General features: G+C 33.9%; 1 protein-coding gene across 14 annotated transcripts in view; it reads right to left on the reverse strand.

The window, feature by feature from the left end:
* The window catches only part of LOC103577124 (forkhead box protein P1), a 149,348-nt gene that overhangs the window by 15,350 nt on the left and 111,961 nt on the right, over positions 1-22,037 (reverse strand). For 13 of the 14 annotated variants that reach the window (XM_008557635.3, XM_008557634.3, XM_008557633.3 and 10 more), the window contains 4 exons: positions 3,624-4,244; positions 3,213-3,275; positions 1,034-1,388; positions 509-680 (listed from right to left, as the gene is read on the reverse strand). In XM_008557635.3, the coding sequence (XP_008555857.1) occupies positions 509-680; positions 1,034-1,388; positions 3,213-3,275; positions 3,624-4,244 (1,211 nt within the window). The remainder of the gene's footprint in view (positions 1-508; positions 681-1,033; positions 1,389-3,212; positions 3,276-3,623; positions 4,245-22,037) is intronic. The other variant, XM_008557636.3, reaches the window with a different exon arrangement.

A 22,037-nucleotide genomic window follows, 5' to 3' on the forward strand; every position in this document is an offset into this window, starting at 1 on the left:
CACAGCATCGTTGGTGGTAACGAAAGAGGGTTGAAGAAGGAAGCCGGGGGTGAGAGGTTTGTCAAGGCGCGAGAAGCTTCGACGGCCTTTGGGATTAGACTGAGAAACATAAAGATTGAGAGAGAGGCAAAGGCATAACGATGCGGTCGAATGTCGTGAATATTAATGAGACAAAGGTAATTAGCGTTCTTCTTTTTTTTTTTTATTCTTTTTTTCCAACGACTTGTTTGGAGACTTTGCTCTGGCTTGCCGTGATTACCAAGGGGATTGTCGGAAAAAGGAGAAGACGCGGCGCAAGATGATGAGAAGGAAGAAAAATAAAATAAAAAATACAAAAGGAAATAGAATGAAAAAAAATATCATGTCAATGAGATACGCTGACTAAGTTCATTTTTTTCTCTTCTCGTCTTGGGTCTTTGAGAATAGGATTTTTTTTTTTTTAATGAAACAAGGATGGAGCTGATAAATAATAAAATGTAGTATTGATAAAAGGGATTTGAATACTGACTTCAGGAATGCTTGATAGTCATCGCAAATAACTTCACAGCTTGGCCATTTGCATACTCCATGACCGTAGAGGGGGTGAGCTTTGTCATGGCATGAAACGTCAAGTGGTTTTTCATCCACGAGTGTTGTTCCATTTAAATCCGACCGTCGATTTGCTATCGAATTTATTAATCCTGAAAAATAAATATTTTGTAGTTGGAAAATATTTAAAAAAAATTGTCTGATCAAAACGTTCTGTAATCACTTGCTAGTAGAGTTCGTAGGTAGAGTCGTAGGTCAAGTTTTTTATTTAAAAATTCTGAAAGATATTTTAAGTGGGTGTTTAATTTAAAATCAGGAATAGAGTGAGGGTACAACAGGCCATCTTAGAAAAAAAGTCTAGTGTGATTTTTTTGTTAGTTTTACTTGTCTTCTAGTCCCCAAATCCCAAAAAATCCTAAAAATTTTTTTTTTTCATTGAAATAATTTTTTTTTTCGGTGATAAAAATTGTCTCATGACTATAATAGTCATAAATATGTAACATACCATTTAAACTAGCTCCTGATTTAGGAACACTGGAATTCTGATGAGGTTCACTGCTTTCATTGGGTTCAGACTTCCAAGCAGGCACATTATCATTAGATAAATTGCCAGAGGAATGATTGTGACTCTGTAGACTTAATCCCTGTTGAAATAGATACTGTCTTTGGGTCATCTGCAGTTGCTGAATAATTTGATGCTGTTGAACACCAAGTTGTTGTAATGGCACTGAATTTTTCTTTTTGTCTGCCGTCTGGAGAAGATGCGTCTGCTGAATCAGATTAAGCTGCAGTTGTTCCTGCAATTGCTGCATATTCTGTTCCAGCTGTTTCCTCCCCAGCTCCGCTAGTTGGTGCTGATGCTATTTTATTTTAAATTAATAATTAAAAACACAAGTCTACTATATCTATATATACTTAGACATATATTTGTATTTATATTCATAAATGAATAATGGACAATAAAAAAAAGGTCTTGAGTCAGAATAACTCAAGAGGGTAAGAAATAAATTCGTCACTTGGATGATGATGTGCCATCAGACTAGTAGAGTGAGATAGTCCAGAGGATGGGACTGGGAGAGTAAAGAAGTAAAGGCAAAGAAGAAAAGCAGATGCAAAGAATAACGCTTGTGTCTTGTGCCGACGGTGATGAATAAATCAAGAGGGTGGCCAGCGAGAAGTAAACGCTCGGATAAGGGCGGACCAATGTGTATACGTATATATACAACCACTATTATATAGGGGGTGGAGGGACGCCAGTATAATGGGGGACAGAAAAAGGGGGTTAGCATTTTATGGGATACCTCGAAGACAAACAACGAGACACAACGGCTGACGGCGTCGCTTAATTGCCCAGCCTATCCCTCCTGCTTCATTTTACTTCTTTTCTTCGCGTACTTATACATATATTTTTATTCCTACGTCTACGTCTAAGTCTCAAAATCTTATTCAGCTCTTGTACTTTAAATTCTTCAACCGGATAGATTTTATATTTTTCATTCGATCATTTTTAGTTCACTTATTTTATTTTTTAAAATTTATTTTACTCGAATTTGCTTTAGTTTTTTTTTTTAAATTTGAAATTTAAAATTTTTATTTTATAAAAATTATCCGATAATTATTCAGACGAAAAAAAAAAATTTTTTTACCTCGAAAATGAATTTTTATTAAATATTTCTTTTCATAATTTTATAATCGAAGTTTGTTAGATTTTTAAAAAATTAATTACAATAATTTTTGAATTAGAGATGAATTTAAAATTAGGGGATTTGAAATTAATAAAAAATTTAAAAAACCAATAAACGTAAAATGAAAAGATAAATAAAATAAATAGGTAACATGTTTCATGAAGAGATAATAGTTTATATGTAATTTAGAAGCAGACAATAGAATGTAATAAGCTCAATGGCGGGCTATCTAAATACTCGAGCTAGTTGCGGCGACTGGGCAGACCGCTGAATAAATATTGGACGGTCAAGTGAAAATATATGCAGACCACCCTCTCTTTCAAAACTTCTCTTTGGATTATTCCGTCGTAGTATTGCCAGTACACGGTTCAAATTAACCGATCGTTTTATCAATGCCAATACATTTTAAACAATTACCTCCGTCATGTGAAATTCCTTTTTAATTATTGATTTATTGTTAATTATTTTTCTTTTTTTATTAATTATAAACTGCTTTTTTTGGCAACTCTAAGTACTTGAGAGTTTGAGAAGTAAGCAAAGGGTATTGTTATGATAACGATACAGAAGGGAGGCGAGTGTTTACGCAGACTGAGTGTTCCCTTCTTAAAAACTAAGTGAACTTGCCGATTGGATAATAAACAAACACTATTTTAATTCATATTTTATTAATTAATTTATTAATTAATTAATATATTTATTTATTAATAACCGCTGAGAAATTTTTTTTTTGTCGGCATAAATATTTCATCCCACTTTAAATTAATGTACTTTTTTAATAAAGCGCACGATTAATCTACCCCGGTATTCATTAAATACTTTTCCAATTCCCAAAGAAAAGAGGGTAAAACATTCAGCTTATTATCAGTATTATTATTATTATATATATATTTTTTTCTTGTACAATTAGTGAAAGTTTATTTAAGACTGTGTACCGCTAATTTAGAAAACTTTTTTTCGGGTCAGCGCTTAAAAAAAATTTCACATCATTTTTTTACTTACGTTTTTAATAGATGAAAAATAACCAAATCTTTCTTGATTAGCGACATGCTCGGAAGACGTTTCCTATAAAATTATTTTTTCCAATCAATAGAATACTTCTGTTAAATAAATTTATAAGTTTTTTTTTTATTTTCACCGGCTGATTTTTTGACAAAATTTTCTGATAGAAATTAATTTTTTTCTCGAACTCTAGAATTTTTCATTGAAAAATTATTTTTACCCTTAAAATTTTGAATTTCATAATAAATTTCTATAAAAAAAAATTAAATAAAATTTTGTAAAGGAGTTGAAAATTATTATTTCTGAGCTGGATAGACAAAAAAATAGAACAAGTAGATAAAAAAAAAAAATACGCTGGCGCATCAGTCATCTAGTGACTAAAGTTAAATATAAAAAATATTAAAATTTTACCTGATGATGTTGCTGCTGCTGTTGTTGTAAATAAAGTGTATGCTGCTGCACGAAGGACTGCAGCTGCGTGGGTGTTAAAATATGTTGCTGCAGTAGTTGCTGCATTTGATGATGTAGGCCACTGGCCGGGCTGAGCATCATCTGTGTAGAATTATGTGTTGGTGGACCACCAGGTGGGCCACCACCAGGCAGTTGTCCCTGATTGGGATTTGGAGACGATGCACGATGCAACGCCTGGGGGCTTTGATGTGGACTCGTCTGTTGTGAGCTCGGTGTCGTACCGGAACAAGGCTGAGATGATTGTGATGATAATGTCGGTTGCTTTTGCTGGGTCATGGGTGATGCTGTTGTCACTGAATTTTGCCCAGTTGTTGGACTGAGCTTGCCATTGCTACGATACTCGATTGTTAAATCCTGATGATGATGTTGGTGCTGGTGCTGATGCTGATGATCTCCCACAGCTCCTAATGTTGCAGTTGAGCTTGTCGTTATAGCTTTATCTAAGCCACTGAGTCCCAATCTCTCGAGTCTCTCTTTTGTATTTTTCGAAATTTGATTATCGCGTTCCCAACTTAAATCTCTTGACTGATGTTGCTTTAAAACAGCGTACAGCGTTGATGCCTGTAATTATGGATTCAAATAAATTTATTTACCAAATTTCGAGTAAATATTTTTATTCAAATATTTGTTCAACGTAATGGAATTTCAAGATGATTTTAATTATGAAATAAAAAAAAAAAAACTATTTTATTTGTATAGATAAAATGACAACAAACTAAAACTTTTCGATTCTATTGTCAGACCCAGGCATTAAACTCGTTTCACTTAACTTGACTTGACTTAGCTTGGCTTTACCTAAACTAGATACTGGCGATGTTGTTTGCACAACGAGATTTGTTTTATTAAGTTCTGTCAGACAATATATACCCGCCACTAGGTTTTTGTCTAGGTATACCTACTTTACTTTTCTGTTACTCATATATCTCGCGCTCATCACCGAGGGTATTTAAATACTTTCTGTCGACAAAACTTAAAACAACGGATGTTGCTCTCTGTCTATTCACACATATTACGAGAAATAAAATGTATATATTTCAAACAGGAAGGATGTGGTGAAACTACGTTCTATTCCAACGTTATTTTACCTTTTATAAATATATTTACTTTTTAATGTTTACATAATTATTATTATTAGTGTTACAACTAAGAAACTATAAAGAGAAAAAACTCATTAATTTTATTTTAAAAAAAATATTAAATAAATAATTTAGAAATTAACTGACGTAGAGGGTAGATCTTAAACTTTTTTGCTGACAGGGTCAAATATTTTTTTTTTGCTCAAAATTTTACACCGTAAAAAATCAGGAGTGAATTTGGAGTGATTACAGATTTCATTTAAATCCAAATTCTTTCCGTCACTCGGAATTCCGGAGTTTGAAAAAAAATTAACATACGGAGTAAAAGAAGAGTTTGTTTTTTCAGTGGAGTGATTTTGGAGGTTCGGATTTTATTTAAATCCGCATTCAGTCCAATTCAGAGTTTTAATCTTAAAATAAACTCTCCGAAGTGAATTTTACTGCAAGGAAATAAAATAAATCCATAGTCATCCTCTAAAATTGAAAAAAAAATGTCTACTTATTTTTTGATCTCGGGAATTTTTTTTTAAATTAAAAAATAAATAAGGTATAGGAATTTTTGTCCTTTTTGAAGACTAGTGAATATATATTGACTTCATTATCTTGAAAATAAAATTAATAACGGTGCATAAATAAGTAAATAAAAAATATACATATACATAAAAAAAAAATCAATGTGTGTATATATTTCTCGTACTGGGTAGACAAAATCTCAAACGCCAACGTTCATTCTCTCGAGTCCTATGCTAATCTTATTTGTGTACGATTACGTATGTTTATAACATGCAAAGAAATTCATTCGTAGTCTGTTATCAGTGTTTAGTCAGGAGAATCGTAGTTTCTCTTATAACTCAAAACCTCTCATCCTCTGCTCCTCACATCTGCCTTAATTAACTAAATTAATAGCAACAAAAAAATACCAAAAAGCGTAAATATTTAATAAAAATTTAATCACATTTAAATCTTATAACTTAAATACTTCTTATCCTCGGTACTGTGGGGATAAAAAAAGTTAAATAGTCCAGTGAAATAGGTTTTCAAAAAAACCAAAAGACGTTTGAAGAACCATCGAGTTCCTTAGACAGTAAAACCCCAGTTCGGGTTCTTCTTTTTGTTCTTTATCGTGTTCTTGACTCAACTAAGATTTTTTTCAAGAAAAGGTTAAATATAAAGGTCGTGAAGCTGTTGTTAGCTGTTCAGATTTCTTAGTAGTCCTTCTTAAAATAAGCATAAAAAAAAAAATAATAAAAAAGAAATAAGAATTTTATTCTCTTTTCTGTTCATCACCCCTTTGTACTTCTTTACCATTCGTTTTGTAGCATCGCTTATTTGAATCCAGACTAAAACTCTCCATCGAATCTCAGCCCCTATACACGCCAACAGAGCTTCATATCTTTTATATATTAGAATTCTCAGCCCTCCTCCCCCTCTTTCTCAAACTAAGAGGACGCTACTACTACTACTTTCACCCTGTTTACTATTTGGATTTATTTCCAACCTATCTTACCTAAAACCTCAGGCTATGAGTTACATTCTGTCTCTTTTTTCCACCCCCTTCATCATTTCTTTCACCCTCTCCTTTTACTCCTTCTCATACTGGCTCTTCAACCCCCGCATTGACTTTTATTATTTTTATTTGTATCTTCTGTATATTTATGACATTTTTGCTTATACATGATTCACTTCTATTGTTATTTTTATCGCGTAAGATAACAACTGTTTTGGTTTCAGATTAATTTTTATATGCGTCAATAAATCCGCGAGTCAGGACGATGGAAAATATCGGAATTATTTTTTTTTTTTTGTAGGAGCTCTTGTTTGTTTTTTTTTTAGCTGGATGTTAAAAGGCGAGAAGTAGAGGATAAAAGAATATAAAAGGTGTCTCGAGACTCGTTTAGTATTCACACGGTTATGGTGTAGGCCAATCAGCATTTTCGTGTTCTCTTGCGTCTAACGCGGGCAACCAGCCGCGGCAAAAGCTTCCCAGTAGTCGTAGACGACGTACCAACTGTTGACGTTTGTCATAATATTTTAATATTAAATCGCGTTACATTCAGTCATGCGCTCGCATAATCAGACGTTGTTACGAAGTACATTCCCGATATGATAAAGAGAGGGACTGAATTGCATTCACGCGTGAGAACAAAGAACCCAACGGTTTTGTTATGAATTTTTTTCTGGTATTTTTTAAAATCATATATATCAAATTACAGTCGACTACCCGTCATAAGCCTCTTTCCCTCAATCGGGAGTTACTGAGTCCAAACAACTTCCTCCTTAACCACTCTAAGGAGTTTCGTACCAGAGAGCCCGTTATAAGCCTCCGTTAAAATTCTCTAAATTATAAACTAACAACAGGAAAAATAGACAAATTAATGATGAAAATTTACTGTCTATCTTTCGCGGATAATAATTTAATCATTATTAAGTAAAATATAATTTATTGTTGATAATTGTAATGATGAATTATATTAAAAGCTTTTGTTACAATTTAAAAGTTTTATTGAGCATTAAGTTGATCAATAAAATTATTATTTTAATTATTACTGTAATCAATTCCGTTATCATTATCATTTTTTTCATTATAATTATTATTAGTGTAAAAAGATAAGTATTTATTTTAGTGCCATAAGCACCAGGAAAATCGGAATAGTCGCGTATGTGACAAAATGTTAATATGACGTTTAAAATTATATAGAATAAAAGAGGCTTATAACGGGTAATCGGGAACAAAACTAAACGCACGGTAGTGGGAAGACTGAAATTCTAAGAAAAATTTCCCCTACGTCTCCTAGACCAGGCTTATGACGTAGTCGATTGTGATATTCCATGAGCGAGTTACATAATTTAATTTTCAAAATTTCTCTATTGGAAAAAATTTGCTTTGTCACCTTGAAGTTAAAATTTGTTATTTTTATTTTAAAAATTAATTGGTAGTTACATTTAATTTTTTTACTGTATAAAAAAATTTCAAAAAATAGTTTTATTAAAAAAAGTAAAATATATTGAATGAGAAAAGTTTCTCGACGACAGTCTATCGTTAATTGAACCATGTGTACATTATAAATGACTCGGTGATTGGTTCATCAGTATGAGAGAAAAAAAGTTCAAACTGTCATCAAACTATTCCTATTTTTTTTTTTTTCTATCTTTGCTCGACTCTTCACCGCAATTTTATTATTTCATACGACCTTTAGTTCCGTCGACTCAAATAATTCACGTTGATTTTTCTACTCAATAAAAATATTTTTTATCATTTAATTTATACTTTGGCTACAAAACTTTTTTACCAATGTTTGTTTAAGTATTAATGCATAGACGAGATTGTTGAACCTGAGTATAAGTGAAATACATTTAAACAGAGGGTGAAATATCCATAGGATAATAAAAAAAAAGAGTAATTTAACTATTCTGCGGGTTTGCTTACACTCCTCTTCATTTCAATTTGCAATGGTGATCTCTGACAAAAAAATAAAATAAAAAAAAATAAATTGTCGATCATAAAAAAATTTAAAAGCTTTTAACCGACAAAAACGAGCCTGAAAAATAAAACAGAAAATATTTTATCGTCTATTATAAAAAAAAAAGTAAATTTCTTTGTTCGGATGTCGGTAGTTCGTTAATGAAAATCAAACAATGAAAAAAAAATTACCTTCACTTAGTGGTTCAAATCGACCCTTTATACATCTTTCTTGGAAAGCACTTTTCTCACTCACTATTTCTCGGGCCCGCGTTCCCCGCCTCCATCTCTCGGCCTTTTCTACTTGGTTTTAAAATTATTATTGTGGAAAGGCCTTTCTAGGCCTTAGTCAGCCTTTACTGCAGCATCAGCTTGCCCAAATAAAACCACTCGAATAAACCAGACGAAACCGTTTTGTCGGCAATCTTTTTCTTACTCTTTCTTTCCCTCTTTCCCTCTTCTCCCTTTTTTTAATATTTATTTCATTTTTTATTTTATTTTGTTATCGTCAATGTAATGTTTGAATGTTTGTATTGGAACTGAGAAGAGTCCTTATATGTGTTTCTGTTGTTTCTCTCGACGTTTGAGATTATGCCGACTCGTGGGAACGAGTTATTTACTTTTTTCATTTTTATTTTTTGTTTATTCTCGTCTAATTTTTTTTACGTACTTAACTTTATACTCTTTACTCAAAATATTACCGTAACAACATGTGAAAAAAAAAAAAAATTCCCATTGCAATTTAATATTTAGTAACTATTAGAAATTATTTCGATATTTTGATCAGTAAAAAAATTCAAAAAATTTTTATTCAAAGTTACAAATTTGTACGGTTATTTTTTTTCCATTTTTTCACACGATATCACGCTCAGTCGGTCTCTCCATTAAAGGTCCCTAAATCCCTCACGCGTTTGCTTGCCTCTTACCCTCTCACTTTTTCCACCCGCGTCAGGGTCTCACATCAGGTTTTCTCTTTCCCTCGTTTTCTCTTGCTCTGAAAAATTTTCTCTTTCACTCTTACATAAACGTTGCACGCGTTTACTCTCATTTACTCTCTCAACAGAGCCCCTCTGTGAAAAAGCGACCCATGTTCAGTCCGCTGGATCATGACCAAGCATACGGGCATTTGTGAGCACGAGACTGCAGAGTGACTGAGAGAGAAGAATCAGAGAGTAGAGTTGCCTCTCGTAGACGCATATTTATTCGCAGTCCATTTTGGTTTGTTTGCACGGTATATACGTACTCTAGTAGTGGCCGCACAGGAAAAGAGAGTCCGTCAACGATGATACCATGTCAGCACTCAGGTTTTTTATTTTATTTTTTTCTTCCTTTTACTTTGCATTCCACCGTACTCTTGATCTTTTTTCATTTTTTTTTTTTTTTAACAGTATTTTAAGATATTTTATTTTATTTTATTTTTTTGGGTAAACTAAAGAAGAAGAGATAAATGATAATTGTCGTAATTTAATGTAGTGCAAGATGATTAATTGGAATAATAAAAACCCGAGGCTCGGGTGCAAAATCAGAGATGAAGAAAAGAGTTAAAGGTGGATAGAATTTTTTTATTTTTTTGTTTTTTTTTTTTTCTTGAGAGTCTGGTTGGCTGAAGCAGAGAGGCACGCGCGGCAGGCACCCCGTTGGATAGAATACCGGATGAGATTGCGGTTAAAAATTGTATGGTATTACTTAAAACTCACCCTATTTTATTTCTTCAGCAACTCTTGAATATTCTTACTCTCGGTAGGGTTTTTTTTGGTAAGCGTTACCTCGAGATCGGGGTTTCATTTTGAACAGGCTTTCTTGATGATACAATTAAGTCGGAAACGCGGATTTTCTTGCGCGGAAAATTATCTTAGATTTTTCATCGGGTTAAGGAGTCGAGTTATAGTGAGTGAGATATTTTAGGGTGCGTCAACAGATGACTGTCATTTTATTTAATAAATAATTACTTGTCAATTGTTATTATTTTTTATTTTGTTTTATTTTTTTATATCGTGACATTTGAATAAATTATTCAAAGTAATTAAAGCAGATGATTGTAAAAAAAATAAACATTAAAAAAAAGTTGATCGACTGGAGTAAAAAAAAATTTTATGATTTAAAACCCTCTTGTTTTACCCTCTGGTGAGCACCCTTTTGTCAGCGGATCTAAATCAAGACTCAAACCACTTTATTTTTTACCGCCACCCCCTCCCCGCGTTCTATCCTTTACAAATCGATCAATAAAAAAAAATTTAACCGTATCTTTACACATTTTGTACTTAAGTATAATTCACCACCTTAATGTCGACCTTATCGATTTGATGTCAATAATAAAGTATCAAAAAATAAAAATAAAATATTAAAATAGCAGGAGGTAAAATAAAAATATATAAAAAACAACAAAAAAAATAAATAAATATATGGAAGACATTTAGGGAGTGACAAAGGGGTATAAGGTAGTGATCTCGCATAATTCACATGCAGGGTGCTGTTTTGCTTGGGTCTAGCAATATTATTACCATATTTTTCACATAATGCGCCCGCGGTATATCTCTTATTTCACGTGACACCCCCGTCGCTCTTCACCCCGGCTGGTTTATTCTCTTGTAGTAAGACGGGGCCGGCAATGCATTTTAACGTCTTATCATTCATTGCGCGACCCTTACATCCCAACGTGACTTTTTGTTATACTCAAAAAAAATACTACATACTTTTTTCTCTTTACTTCAATAAAAAGGACATCCTTCTAAGTCGGTCACAAATTATTTGTATGCTAAATATTTATTTTTATTATTTATGGGCCACTATTATTTTTTATTACGCTCATAAATATTTTTTACTGTTTAATTTATTAGCTGGACAATTAATTTTTTTTTATATGAGAGCAAATTTAATATGGAGATAATTTTTAATAACAACAAACTAAGAAAATAATATGAATGATATTTGTAATTAACTAAATGTTTACTCAGAAGGAGTGCTCTTGTGTGTAATACACACGATGCAAATGAATTATGAGTAGTCGCGACTTAGTACTTTTATTTCTCCATTACTATTTTCTCAACCCCCGTTATTTTACCTGTATACTCAGACGGTCTATTTCGTGTTTTATACGACAGCCGGCGCGCCCTGTAAGCACTCCTCAAGTTTATTTTACTACGACCTACTTTTCCTCCTTGAACTAAGGAGCCAATAAACAAAAAAAAAAAAAAAAAAAAAAAAAAGAAGATAAAAAAAATTCAAAATTAGTCTCTCATTTATAAACAATCTCGTCTATATTTTTTTGCATACATCACATAAAAAAAAAATTATTTTTTATCAACATTGCAATTACTCAAAAAAAGTGTATCATGATTTTTGACGGCTTACTAATACATAAAAAGTATTACGAGAAAGTTTTTGTGGATTTTAGTGTAAAGGAAAAATATAATAAAAATAAAATACTTTAGGATGTGAAATAAAATTTTAGAGTCGTTGAAAAAAAAAATATATAAGAAGCAAAGTGGAAAGGTTGGTCTATATCGAAATAGTAGTCTTGTATTCCTTGTTAACTTATTCGATGTATGCATAGCGTAAAGAGGAGGTAAGACGCCTTGGAGTAAGCGAGCGAGAGCGAGAAAGGTCGAAAGCTTCTTCAAAAATAGCCGAGTAGTTGTAACATAACCTATTCGTGTGTAGATTCCGGAAAATTATGGCCGATAAAGAAACAAATTTCGAATTCCGCCAACCGGGGCGTTACAGCGTTAGTCTGGTTCTAGTTGGATTCCAGAGGTTCAACCGACCCCCGGTTATTTTCGCTCCTTCTTTTACTTTCTTTGCGGCTATCCCCGGCTACAACCCCTTGATTCCTTCGTATTCTTTTTTACATTGAATAACATTCTCATACATGCTCGTAAAATAAAACAGAATTATTATTTTTTATTTTGTTTTAGCTTGTTATTTATTTATTTAATTATATGACAAACTAACGGCTGGATATTATTTATAATATGTAACATGAGATATTGTATTGTGATGTTATCGTAATATTATTGAGCACAGACAGGGGATAGATATTTTAGGGCCGTTATAGTCCTGGAATTTAATTGAATTTCGAAATTTATATCTGAGAATACTCGGGATATTTATTGATATTTTTTTTTTTTGTTAAATATTTTTTAAACTCTTACCGTCTTACTGAGTAGTGACTTTACTGTTCCATTTGTTTTTTACTCACCTGTAATCATAAAAAAATTAAAATTTTTTTTTATTAAAATATTATAAAAATTTTTTTTAAAAATAAAAATAGAATAGACAATTCATGTCACTAGCATTCATCTTTCATTTGTCATCTGCACAAAATTTTTCTTTAGAACTTTCACAAAAAAGTCATTCTTCTATCTGTCAAAGTTTAAAAAAAAAAAAAAAAAAAAAAAAAAAATGAAATATTTATATTTTCATTTTATTATTTTCAATATCAATTGATTTGGGTCATAAGTGAATATTTTAGTGAATAAAAAAGCTGAAAAAATAAATCGGCAAAAAGGGCAGTTTATATGCAAGGACAGGGTCCAGTCCACTGGATATATATTTTTCAATATAGCCTTGTACGAGAGCCGAGGAATGAGAAGAAGAGTCGGATGGAGGGTGAGGGTGAGGGTTTTTAAACTGGCTACGGTCTCAGTGATGCTTTAGGTCTCAGCGTCGCGTCGTCGTAGCCCAGTTGAGGCATCGGACGTTATTTTTTATCTTTATTAGATTACCAAAGCATCCGTTAGTGAATAAAGTTCGACGTGCCTCGGATAAACGTACGCATGAATATCACTAGCTAGCTACGTGTACTCCCTTTTTAGGATATATATTTTATATTTTTTTTAAACCCCCCTCGAACATGCTCAGGATAGTTGGGTGTTAGGTAACACGTGCCACGTTTTATCGTCCACTTGGCAAATCTTCTCGGCTATTTCCAGAGGATCAATTTTCTATACAAGATTAAATTTATATATAAATATACATCCCAGCCGTCACTATTTAATTAAATTTATTTTCAAATTTTTAACTTGGGTCCCGAAATATCCTCAGTAAATTAATAAACTAAAAATAATAAATGATGTTAAAGTATTAAGTTGAATTTAAAAATATAAATTAATGAAGACGTAACGAGTGGGCGTAACTGTAGGCTAATGTGCGGAATAAATCTGCGGTAATAGTAAGTAATTTGGCCTATAAGTCGATAACAAATTGGGTTTGCCAACGGCAGTCCAGTAGGGTCGTAATGGCAGGCAACTGACCGGATCTACCCCCCTTTTCATTTCTCTTCTTACCCTTCTTCTATACTCTCCGAAAATTCTCTTTCGCACTCTATTTATATCTTTCTCTCTCTCTGTAGCTTCATCTCCATCTACTTCTCCTTCAAACCTCCCCTTTCCCCTTTTATCCCGCAACCCATCCTCCAGCTACTACATCGTATTCATATTTCACAGACTTGTAATATACGAAAAGTTTTGTTTAAGCCATAAAGGCAAGGTGACCGTGAGTCGAGCCAAAGCTTAGAGAAAAAGAAGAACGGGGTAAGGGAGCTGTAGTGTGACGGGTGGGATAAAAGGGTGTGAGTTAGGAGAGAGTTTAAGTGATGGTAAGAGTAAGGGGAGTAGTCACCCTTCACTGGACACACGGTGAGTGCGAAATAATTCACGTTTCAGACTTATAGCAACATTTTTTCCACGGCTGTGTAGTAGCATTTTTATTTTATTCCTTTCATACGTCACTAGTGGAAAATTTCTTCAATAGTCAGACCGACTGTATATTCATACCAGTATAAATTTTTTAAAATATTTATTTATTTTAAATTTATCAGAGCTTAAAAACAAAAAATTTATTCCAATAATTTGAATTTTAGTCTTGACAATGAATGAAAATTAACAATATTATTATTAAATTTTATAATTTATGGGGCGAAAAAAAATTGATAACTTGCTAAAGGATTTGAAGGGGCTGAGAAATGATCTGGGGTTGAAGAAAAAAGATTCGGCGTGGATAATTTACTTATTGTAAGGTCAAGAGAAGCTCTTTTGCATAGCTGGCGAGAGCTTGCGTGTCCATTAGTGGAGCACAAGGGGCCAATAGGGCCAGCGAGCAGCGTTAGGGGTAAAAAGCAGCTTGGACTGAAGGGATGTAGTAAAAAGGGGATAGTTTTGGTAGCTGTGTGCTGCCCACGGAGTAGAAGTAGGTGTGAACAGTAAACGCGCGCCACGTGCTACAAATGGAAATGGACCAAATATCATTTCAAATACATACTATATACACTAAAACCTCTCTACAAAATATATATCGATATACATTATATACTCCGTCCACAATCTTCGACCCTCTTATTTTTCTTTATTTTTTTTTATCCCTTCATTTTTTACTCCATCACCACTAACCGCCAAGCCGACGATTTTTCCACGAATTTCCGCGTATGAAAAAAATTTTCACACTAGTCTTTTATTAAATAGTTGGAGCTCTTGCAAAGATCAAAAAATATTTTAACGCGCATTTAAATATTTTTTTTTTCAAAAATCGCTTAAGTAAATTTTGAAAAATAAATTGATGTTTGAGAATTCGAAGGGGGTAAAAAGGTACAGGATAGACACAGGATGTGGGTGGGGTTGAGTGGGAGTGGGAGTGCGAGATGGTTGAAGCGCCACAGTTTTGAGTGAGAGTACGAGTGCTTCTAGCTAAACAAATATGTACTCACATACTCATTCACCTATCCCCCTCCCCCAGTCGGTTCAGTTCTCTATCTACACTACTGTACTCTCTACGAGCCTTTTAAAGACTTGGACTCTGCAGTGGCCCTTGGTATAAACCAGCCCCTAAACACCTCCCGACTCCCTTTATTCCATCTACACAAAAACAAACGTTAATTTCGCTCTATAAATATTATTTCACTATTATTATTTATTATACGTTTATTATTCTTCATTAACAAGTTGCAATAAATTTATAAAGGAGACCGGAACTAAACGGGGTATCCACAACTTTGCTAAATTTTTTTTTTCAAATGGCAATTTATTAAATTCATCATTATTTTTATATAATTTGACACTTTTTTATTTAAAATTACGCGTGAATCACAAATATAGAAATTTAAAAAAAAATAATTTTTTTTTTATTCTGAAATTAGCCGACGTCTAATAATTTTTGGATTTTTTTCAAATTGTTAAATTATAAAAAAAAATCTATTTTGAAAAATTGCACTTATAGATTTTTAAATTTTCTACATGTGCATTTATTTATTTTATTTTATTTTTGCAATCGATTTGTTGGAAAAAAAATCCGAAAATTTTAAATTCTCTGCTAACTTCAGAATTTTTTATTTTTTTGAGGCTACCCCATTTTGGCTGAAAATTAAAAAAATTTCAGTAGAAATTTGCATCCTTCCGTATGTTGAAAATAAAAAAACAAATTTATTAAATAAAATATTGCGAAATTTTTTGTTCGCGTCACTAGAGACCGTTTGTGTATCGATATTAAGTCAAATGTTTTTTCGCACCCTGTAGTATATCGGATGATGTATGTTGAGAGAAATGTAAGGAAGGAGTGTATAAGTATCGAGAAAAAGATAAAAGAAATAAAAAATCAGTCTTAGGTATTGGAAGAGAAGAAGATTCGTCTTTCTCATAAAGTATCAGGCGATTTGTCACGGCAGTTTGTGACGCTCTGAAGAGAGACTAATCCATAGAATATCGTTTACTTTCTCTTTCACGTCACCTCCCACGAGAGTGTTATCAAACCCCTCGTGTCTCTCGTCTCTTTTTTTTCGTGATTCATTTTTTTATCTGCAGCTAGAGACGATAATTTTTTAATAACTTTCGTTGCTTAATTGAGTTCAAAAAATTCATTACGAGGCATCGAGCATAGAAGTAATTAATTTTTTGAAATTACACGTGTGAGCAGTCGGACGACAGTCACGCGACTGGTGAAATTTACAGGACAAATAGGGTTGAGCTTTTCGGGATTCCAGTCTCTCACTTACACATTTTCATTTAGTTATCACGCTCATTCACTCACTCAGTCGGTGTTTCGAGCTGAGTTTTCGTGTATACATGGAGATAGAGAGAGAAAGAGACATAGTTTGGCAGTATAGTATAGAGTTTATGTTGAAAGTCCTATCCCATGCCCCACCGACGGTATAAAACGATGCGAAGCGTCGGCGCCCGAATGACGATACACACTGTATACACTATACACAAAGTTAAGCTTCGGCTATCTCACCCAATTCTCGTAGCTTTTCATCAGTGCGTGCCACGCGCTTCGTACAATAGCACGCACTTTATTTTCTCGTACCTCAAATTCACGTCAAATTTTTTTTATCACCAATTCATGATGCACTTTCCCTTCAACAGAAAAAAAAATTTTTTTTTACCACAGATTTTTATTTTAAATCTTTCAATGGATCTTCACTTTGAAAATAATTTATAGTAACTTTCAAAATTATTTTTTGCCGCCATGTGTCACTTGTCACATCGGTTTACTTGCAGTTAAAAATTTTTGAAATTGAAAAAAATAAAAAATTCACCTTTATTTTTAAAATTTATTTGAAAATTTAAAACTCGTAATCGGTAAAAAAAAAAAAAAAAACAAATTATTTGTCTTTTATTATCACAATTTTTCAAAGTTTAAGTTTAATTTAATAAATTGGAAAAAATTTGAAATTATGCCTCACTTGAACTTGATAAAAATAAAAAAAAAATGATTAAAGTCCTTGAAAATAATTGAAATAAATTTTTCAATCCAAATGTATCACTGTCACTTGAGCAAAGACTTGTTTCACTTAAACTGCACGATAAAATAATAAAAATCCATAAAATCACAATAAATAATAAACAACAGCAACAATATAATAATAAACAGGAATATTATTAATATCGACAATAAAAAAGACAACAACAATGATGACAATAATAAATAAATAAAAATATTAACAACCTATAAACAGAGCACTGCATCATGTCTTGTTTATCTCCCAAGGTTCGATGCAACGAATGATCATAGTGGCAGCAACATGCCAAAGAGTGGGGCGCCGCGAAAATGAATGTACGAGAGAGACAGAATTAGATGCCCCGTCTATAAAAAATCCAGTGTGTGAGGGAGATAAAATGAGAAAGACGAAAGCAAAAGCAAATGAGCGCGAGAAATAGCGAAGCGTGGGAGAGAGACAACAAAAGCAAGCGAGGGACAGTAATAGTACGGAAAAGAGAGAGAGAGCAAGAGAGAAAGGGATAACATTCGTGTTCAAGCTCCTACTCAAAAGCACAAGGGAGAGGGAGGCTCTCCCCCGACCCCTTATAATTCTCCCTAAAGTCCTGACAGTCGTCCGCACATATATAGACACCAACTTCTATCTTATATACCCATGGACCCTAACCCAGTGTCCATGTGGTGGGTGTCTGTGTCTGATAAATGAGTGAGCGAGTGTGTGATTGTTTTATATTGTCTAATAAACGTACCGGGCAAGATCAGTAGCAGTAAATCATATATATTTATATATATTTTTTATATTTCCACAGTAGTTAAACACAACCACGAAATAATATATCGCGGTATATAAAATATAAACACTAGTGTGTAGTGACGGCTGTACTGTTACTCCAGTGGTCTGATGTTTCGCAGAAGGCTCTGGCTCCAGAGGCCACAGGGCTGACTACTCAGTAGGTTCAAGGGAGGTACGTAGTTGTGGTAGGGTGACTTGCTGTGTTGTGTCGGATGCTACCGGGTACCGAGTACTTGTTGTTGAGATGCCAACGGGGGGTAGGTTGTAGGTGGTAAGGTTGCAGCAGCAGCAGCAGTAGCATAGACGAGAGGTAGTAACAGTAACAGAAGCAAGCAATAAGCGGCTGGAGGAAGGGCGTGCAGTGTTAGCAATAGAGAGAGAGAAAATGTGATTTTGAGAATGTGTGTAGTGGCAGCAGTAGTAGTTGTTGTTGTAAAAGTAGTAGTAGCAGAAGCAGTAGTCGTGACAAGGGGGTGGTGGCTTCTCAAATGGCCTTGCGCGCAAGCTAGGCAAGATCTAGAGAGAAGGAGAACGGTGTGTACTGGAAGGGAGGATCACCAGTAGTACGCCTCTAAACAGCTTGGGACGATGCGCGAAACACAACTACTGGGTACCTGCTGGCGTTTTGTACGACGTTGATTTTATTTTGTTCCTTCGAAAAGCATCTGAATGAGGCGCGGACGAGACTGCCGGCTGACTGAGCTTCGAACTTTCCACTTGCTCTCGGTTATTTGTTTTGATGCGGGCTCTAATACTGGCCGGCAGTAGAAGCTACCAGTAAAGGTCAGACGAGTAATTATAGGGCTCGCGATACTTGATAATAATGTAAAGTAAAGTATACCTACTCTACTAGTGCAGGGTAGACTAAGACTGTAAACTACTGTAGGCTGGTTATTTTTGTTTAGTGGCAGATAAAGTGTTTCACAGACGGGAGATACGGATCGCGAGAGATAAGAGAACGGGACAGCGGACTTGGTTGCGCTGCGACCGGGTACTGGCCTGTTTTCGTTGCCTGAGACAATAATGCAATATTTAGCTATAATGTAGATCAAGTTGATGGTAGTGGGGGATTTGCCTACTACAAGTACGCGTATACGACAAAGGGCGAAGCTACCACCCATCCACCCCATCTGGCTACACAAAACCATCACCATCACCACCACCGCTGGCTCTACCTCTACCTCTGCCTCTTCCACCTCCATCACCACCAGCACTATCACCATCTTTATACAAGGAAGACACTCTTGTCTCCCTTGCACACTCCAGCTGCATGTTCTGACCGAGCTTGCAGCTTTCTACTGTTATGTCACGGGAGAAACAGAGCTGGAGATATAGGGGCGGGTGTTGTGTGGTGGGGGTGGATAGGCGGCGCACTGACTACTGCGTGGGGCGGCTTCTGGCGCATTTGTATATATCTATACACTAATATACATACATATATATATATATATATATATATATATACATACAATACTATACTACATATATTTATGGATAGATATCGGCAGTCGGTATTCTATATGTATTTAAAGGATATAGATTGACGGTAGGTGATGCTCATGACAGAACGAGAACTGTTGGATTTATCAATAGTTATTAAATATTAATAACGATATTTTATAATATTTATCAGGCCAACAGTGCGCGTGTAAAGTAAATTGATTTAATATTTCTATTAGTAGATAACATAATATTATTTTCTATATTAAATTGATGAGACCTTCTCTGTACTCAGTTGTTAATAATTCATTTGTGCATTGAGAGCTTCATTTATTATTCATTCTACAGACGAACATATTGGAGGTTGACGACTCTTTTGTTATATGTCATCGACACTGTTAGTTTTATTTGAGACAATATATATGTACATGTCCATATGGATATGCATTGTCGACGAACATATACTTATTACAAATATAGATATGGATATAAATATAGATGTAGATATAGAGGTCGATGTAGGTTGTGTATTTTTGAGGTACTTTGGGAAGTATACAGGAGGATTTAAAAATAAATTGGTAGCACTTTGGCTGTGGACTTGAGCCAACAAGGGTTTGCTGTGCAAAGGGCACTGCACTTACTGCTGCTCGGTATTTTGCGACACATTTATTTTTATATAGATCCGAAAATTTTATTGATGGATGACAAGTAAATATATATATATATAAATGTATATATAAGTTATCTACGTGGGATGGATTATTGGTGGGTAAAAAGTGGATTCTCAGCCAATAAGCGGCCTGGAGGACACGGAGACAATTCAAATGTCCAATAACAAACGTCTTTTGTTGTTTAAGTAAACGTAGTTTTTAGTGTAGCCGGTCGTCGTACTCGATGTTTGTGTGCCTACCACCCCTTGGAAGTTCTGCGCCCACCCCTTTTTTAGTTTTATTCTATCGCGCAGCCTCGCGACTCTCCGTCTCTTTTGTTACTCTTTACAATATTTTTTACTCTTTTCTGTACAACGTATTCGGTTACTTTCTTTGCTTCTGCTTAAACTTCTTCGCCATCTTTTGCTGGGTTATCATTTTTTTACTTAAACATTTTTCTTTAGCAACCCCTTCATCGCCCGAGCGTCAACATATTAAAATGGCCTGCGCAATGCTGAGTTAGCTTTCTTCTTTCACGTCTCGTCGAGAAAAGGAACGAGTGAATAAAAAAGAATAATAAAAAGAAAAATCTCAGATGAACTGATCTTTATGTGAGGTTTTATCATTTGCATGCGGTGCACTCTTTTACTATTCTTTTTTTTTTTTTTTTTTTTTTATATAGTGTAGAAAAAAGTATAATAATTATAATAATAAATATTAACGAATAAAAGTATGAAATAGTATTTTTATATATTGCACATCTCAAGCGCGAAAGCGCTGAGGGTGCTTTACTGACGGTTTTTAAATTTATAAAATTTTATTATCGGTGAAGATGGGACACTATGTATTAATTTTAAATATACTCCAAATTTTGGAGCGAAACTGATTACCTGGGGCATAACGGAACCGTTAAAAAATTTGGTAAAAAAAAAAACGATACTTCTAGAAAATTTATCAAAATTTTTTTTCGTATACCTCAGAAAAAATTTTTTATCAAAAATATTTAAAATTTATAATGATACTAAAATTAGCCGTCTAATGATTTTTTGGCTATTTTTAAAAATAATAAATTAAAAAAAAATAATGTTTGAAAAAATTGCACTGATAGTTTTTTAAATTTTCTGAATGTGCATATTTTTAGTTTTTTTTTTTTTTGAAATTGATTTATTTAAAAAAAATCCTAAAATTTTTGATCGTCTGACAATTTCAGAATTGTAATTTATAATAGACTCTTTCAGTAAAATAAGAAAAATTAAATTACTTGCAATGATTAGAATTCGAAAAATTAAATTTTTTTTGAATGACCTCGTGGTGGCTCGCTCTCGTAATCCTAATTCATAATCTACATATCGTAAAAGTACTTTCAAGTATGTTAACATCTGACGGTTTAAATTAACTGCCAAAGTGGCGTGGGTTTATAATAGATCAATGGGAATGTTATTTTTGAAAACAGTAATTCAAAAGGCGGAGGTAAATGTACAAGATTAACAAAGTATTTGAATTTAAAAGAATAAAAATAAACTTAGTATGATGGTAGATGGTGAGTCGGTAAAAGGTGCGAGGGGTTGCAAGGTGTGTAAAAGACTACTCACTAGTCAGTAGGGTTGGTTTGGACTTGTACTGGTGCTAGAACCTACCAGCGGCAGTGAGAAAGAAATAAAGAAAGACGGGAACTGACGACGCGGTGGCAAAATTGAAATTTCTCCGCTCGAGTGGCGACGCAGCAACTCATAAAAAGTTTAAACGTTTCACTTGGGTGTGCGAGCGTTGCCTCCTAGCCTTTTTTCCAATATAAACTCTCCTCATCTCACCCTGCCGATTGACTCGATTCTCTTCAGCAAAACCAACCTCTTGGTTCTCGAAAAATATTGAAAAAAAAAAAAAAAATATATCGACGGCCAACCTACACTAACAGTTTTCTACCTCCAGACTCTTCATCCCAGGAATCAGCCCTTGTCTCTTTCTCTTATTCCTATCACATTTATTTCTCTCTTGATTCTCTTGACTCTCTTGGCTGTGCCACCCCTCGGGATGCTTACGGCTGGCAACTTTTGCCCCGCGAGAAATTAGGGGCTTACTTTGCCTCTTGTCTATCCCCCTCAGATTCTCGATCTTTCTCGGTCTCATTTGTTTCCGTTCTCTATCACTCAATTGTAAAAGAACAGCTAACCGGGTAAATGGGTGGTATATATACATATATATCTATATATATGTGAAGATATACGCAGA

Source organism: Microplitis demolitor, chromosome 5 (assembly GCF_026212275.2).
Source record: "Microplitis demolitor isolate Queensland-Clemson2020A chromosome 5, iyMicDemo2.1a, whole genome shotgun sequence".
NCBI classification, from domain to species: Eukaryota; Metazoa; Arthropoda; class Insecta; order Hymenoptera; family Braconidae; genus Microplitis; species Microplitis demolitor.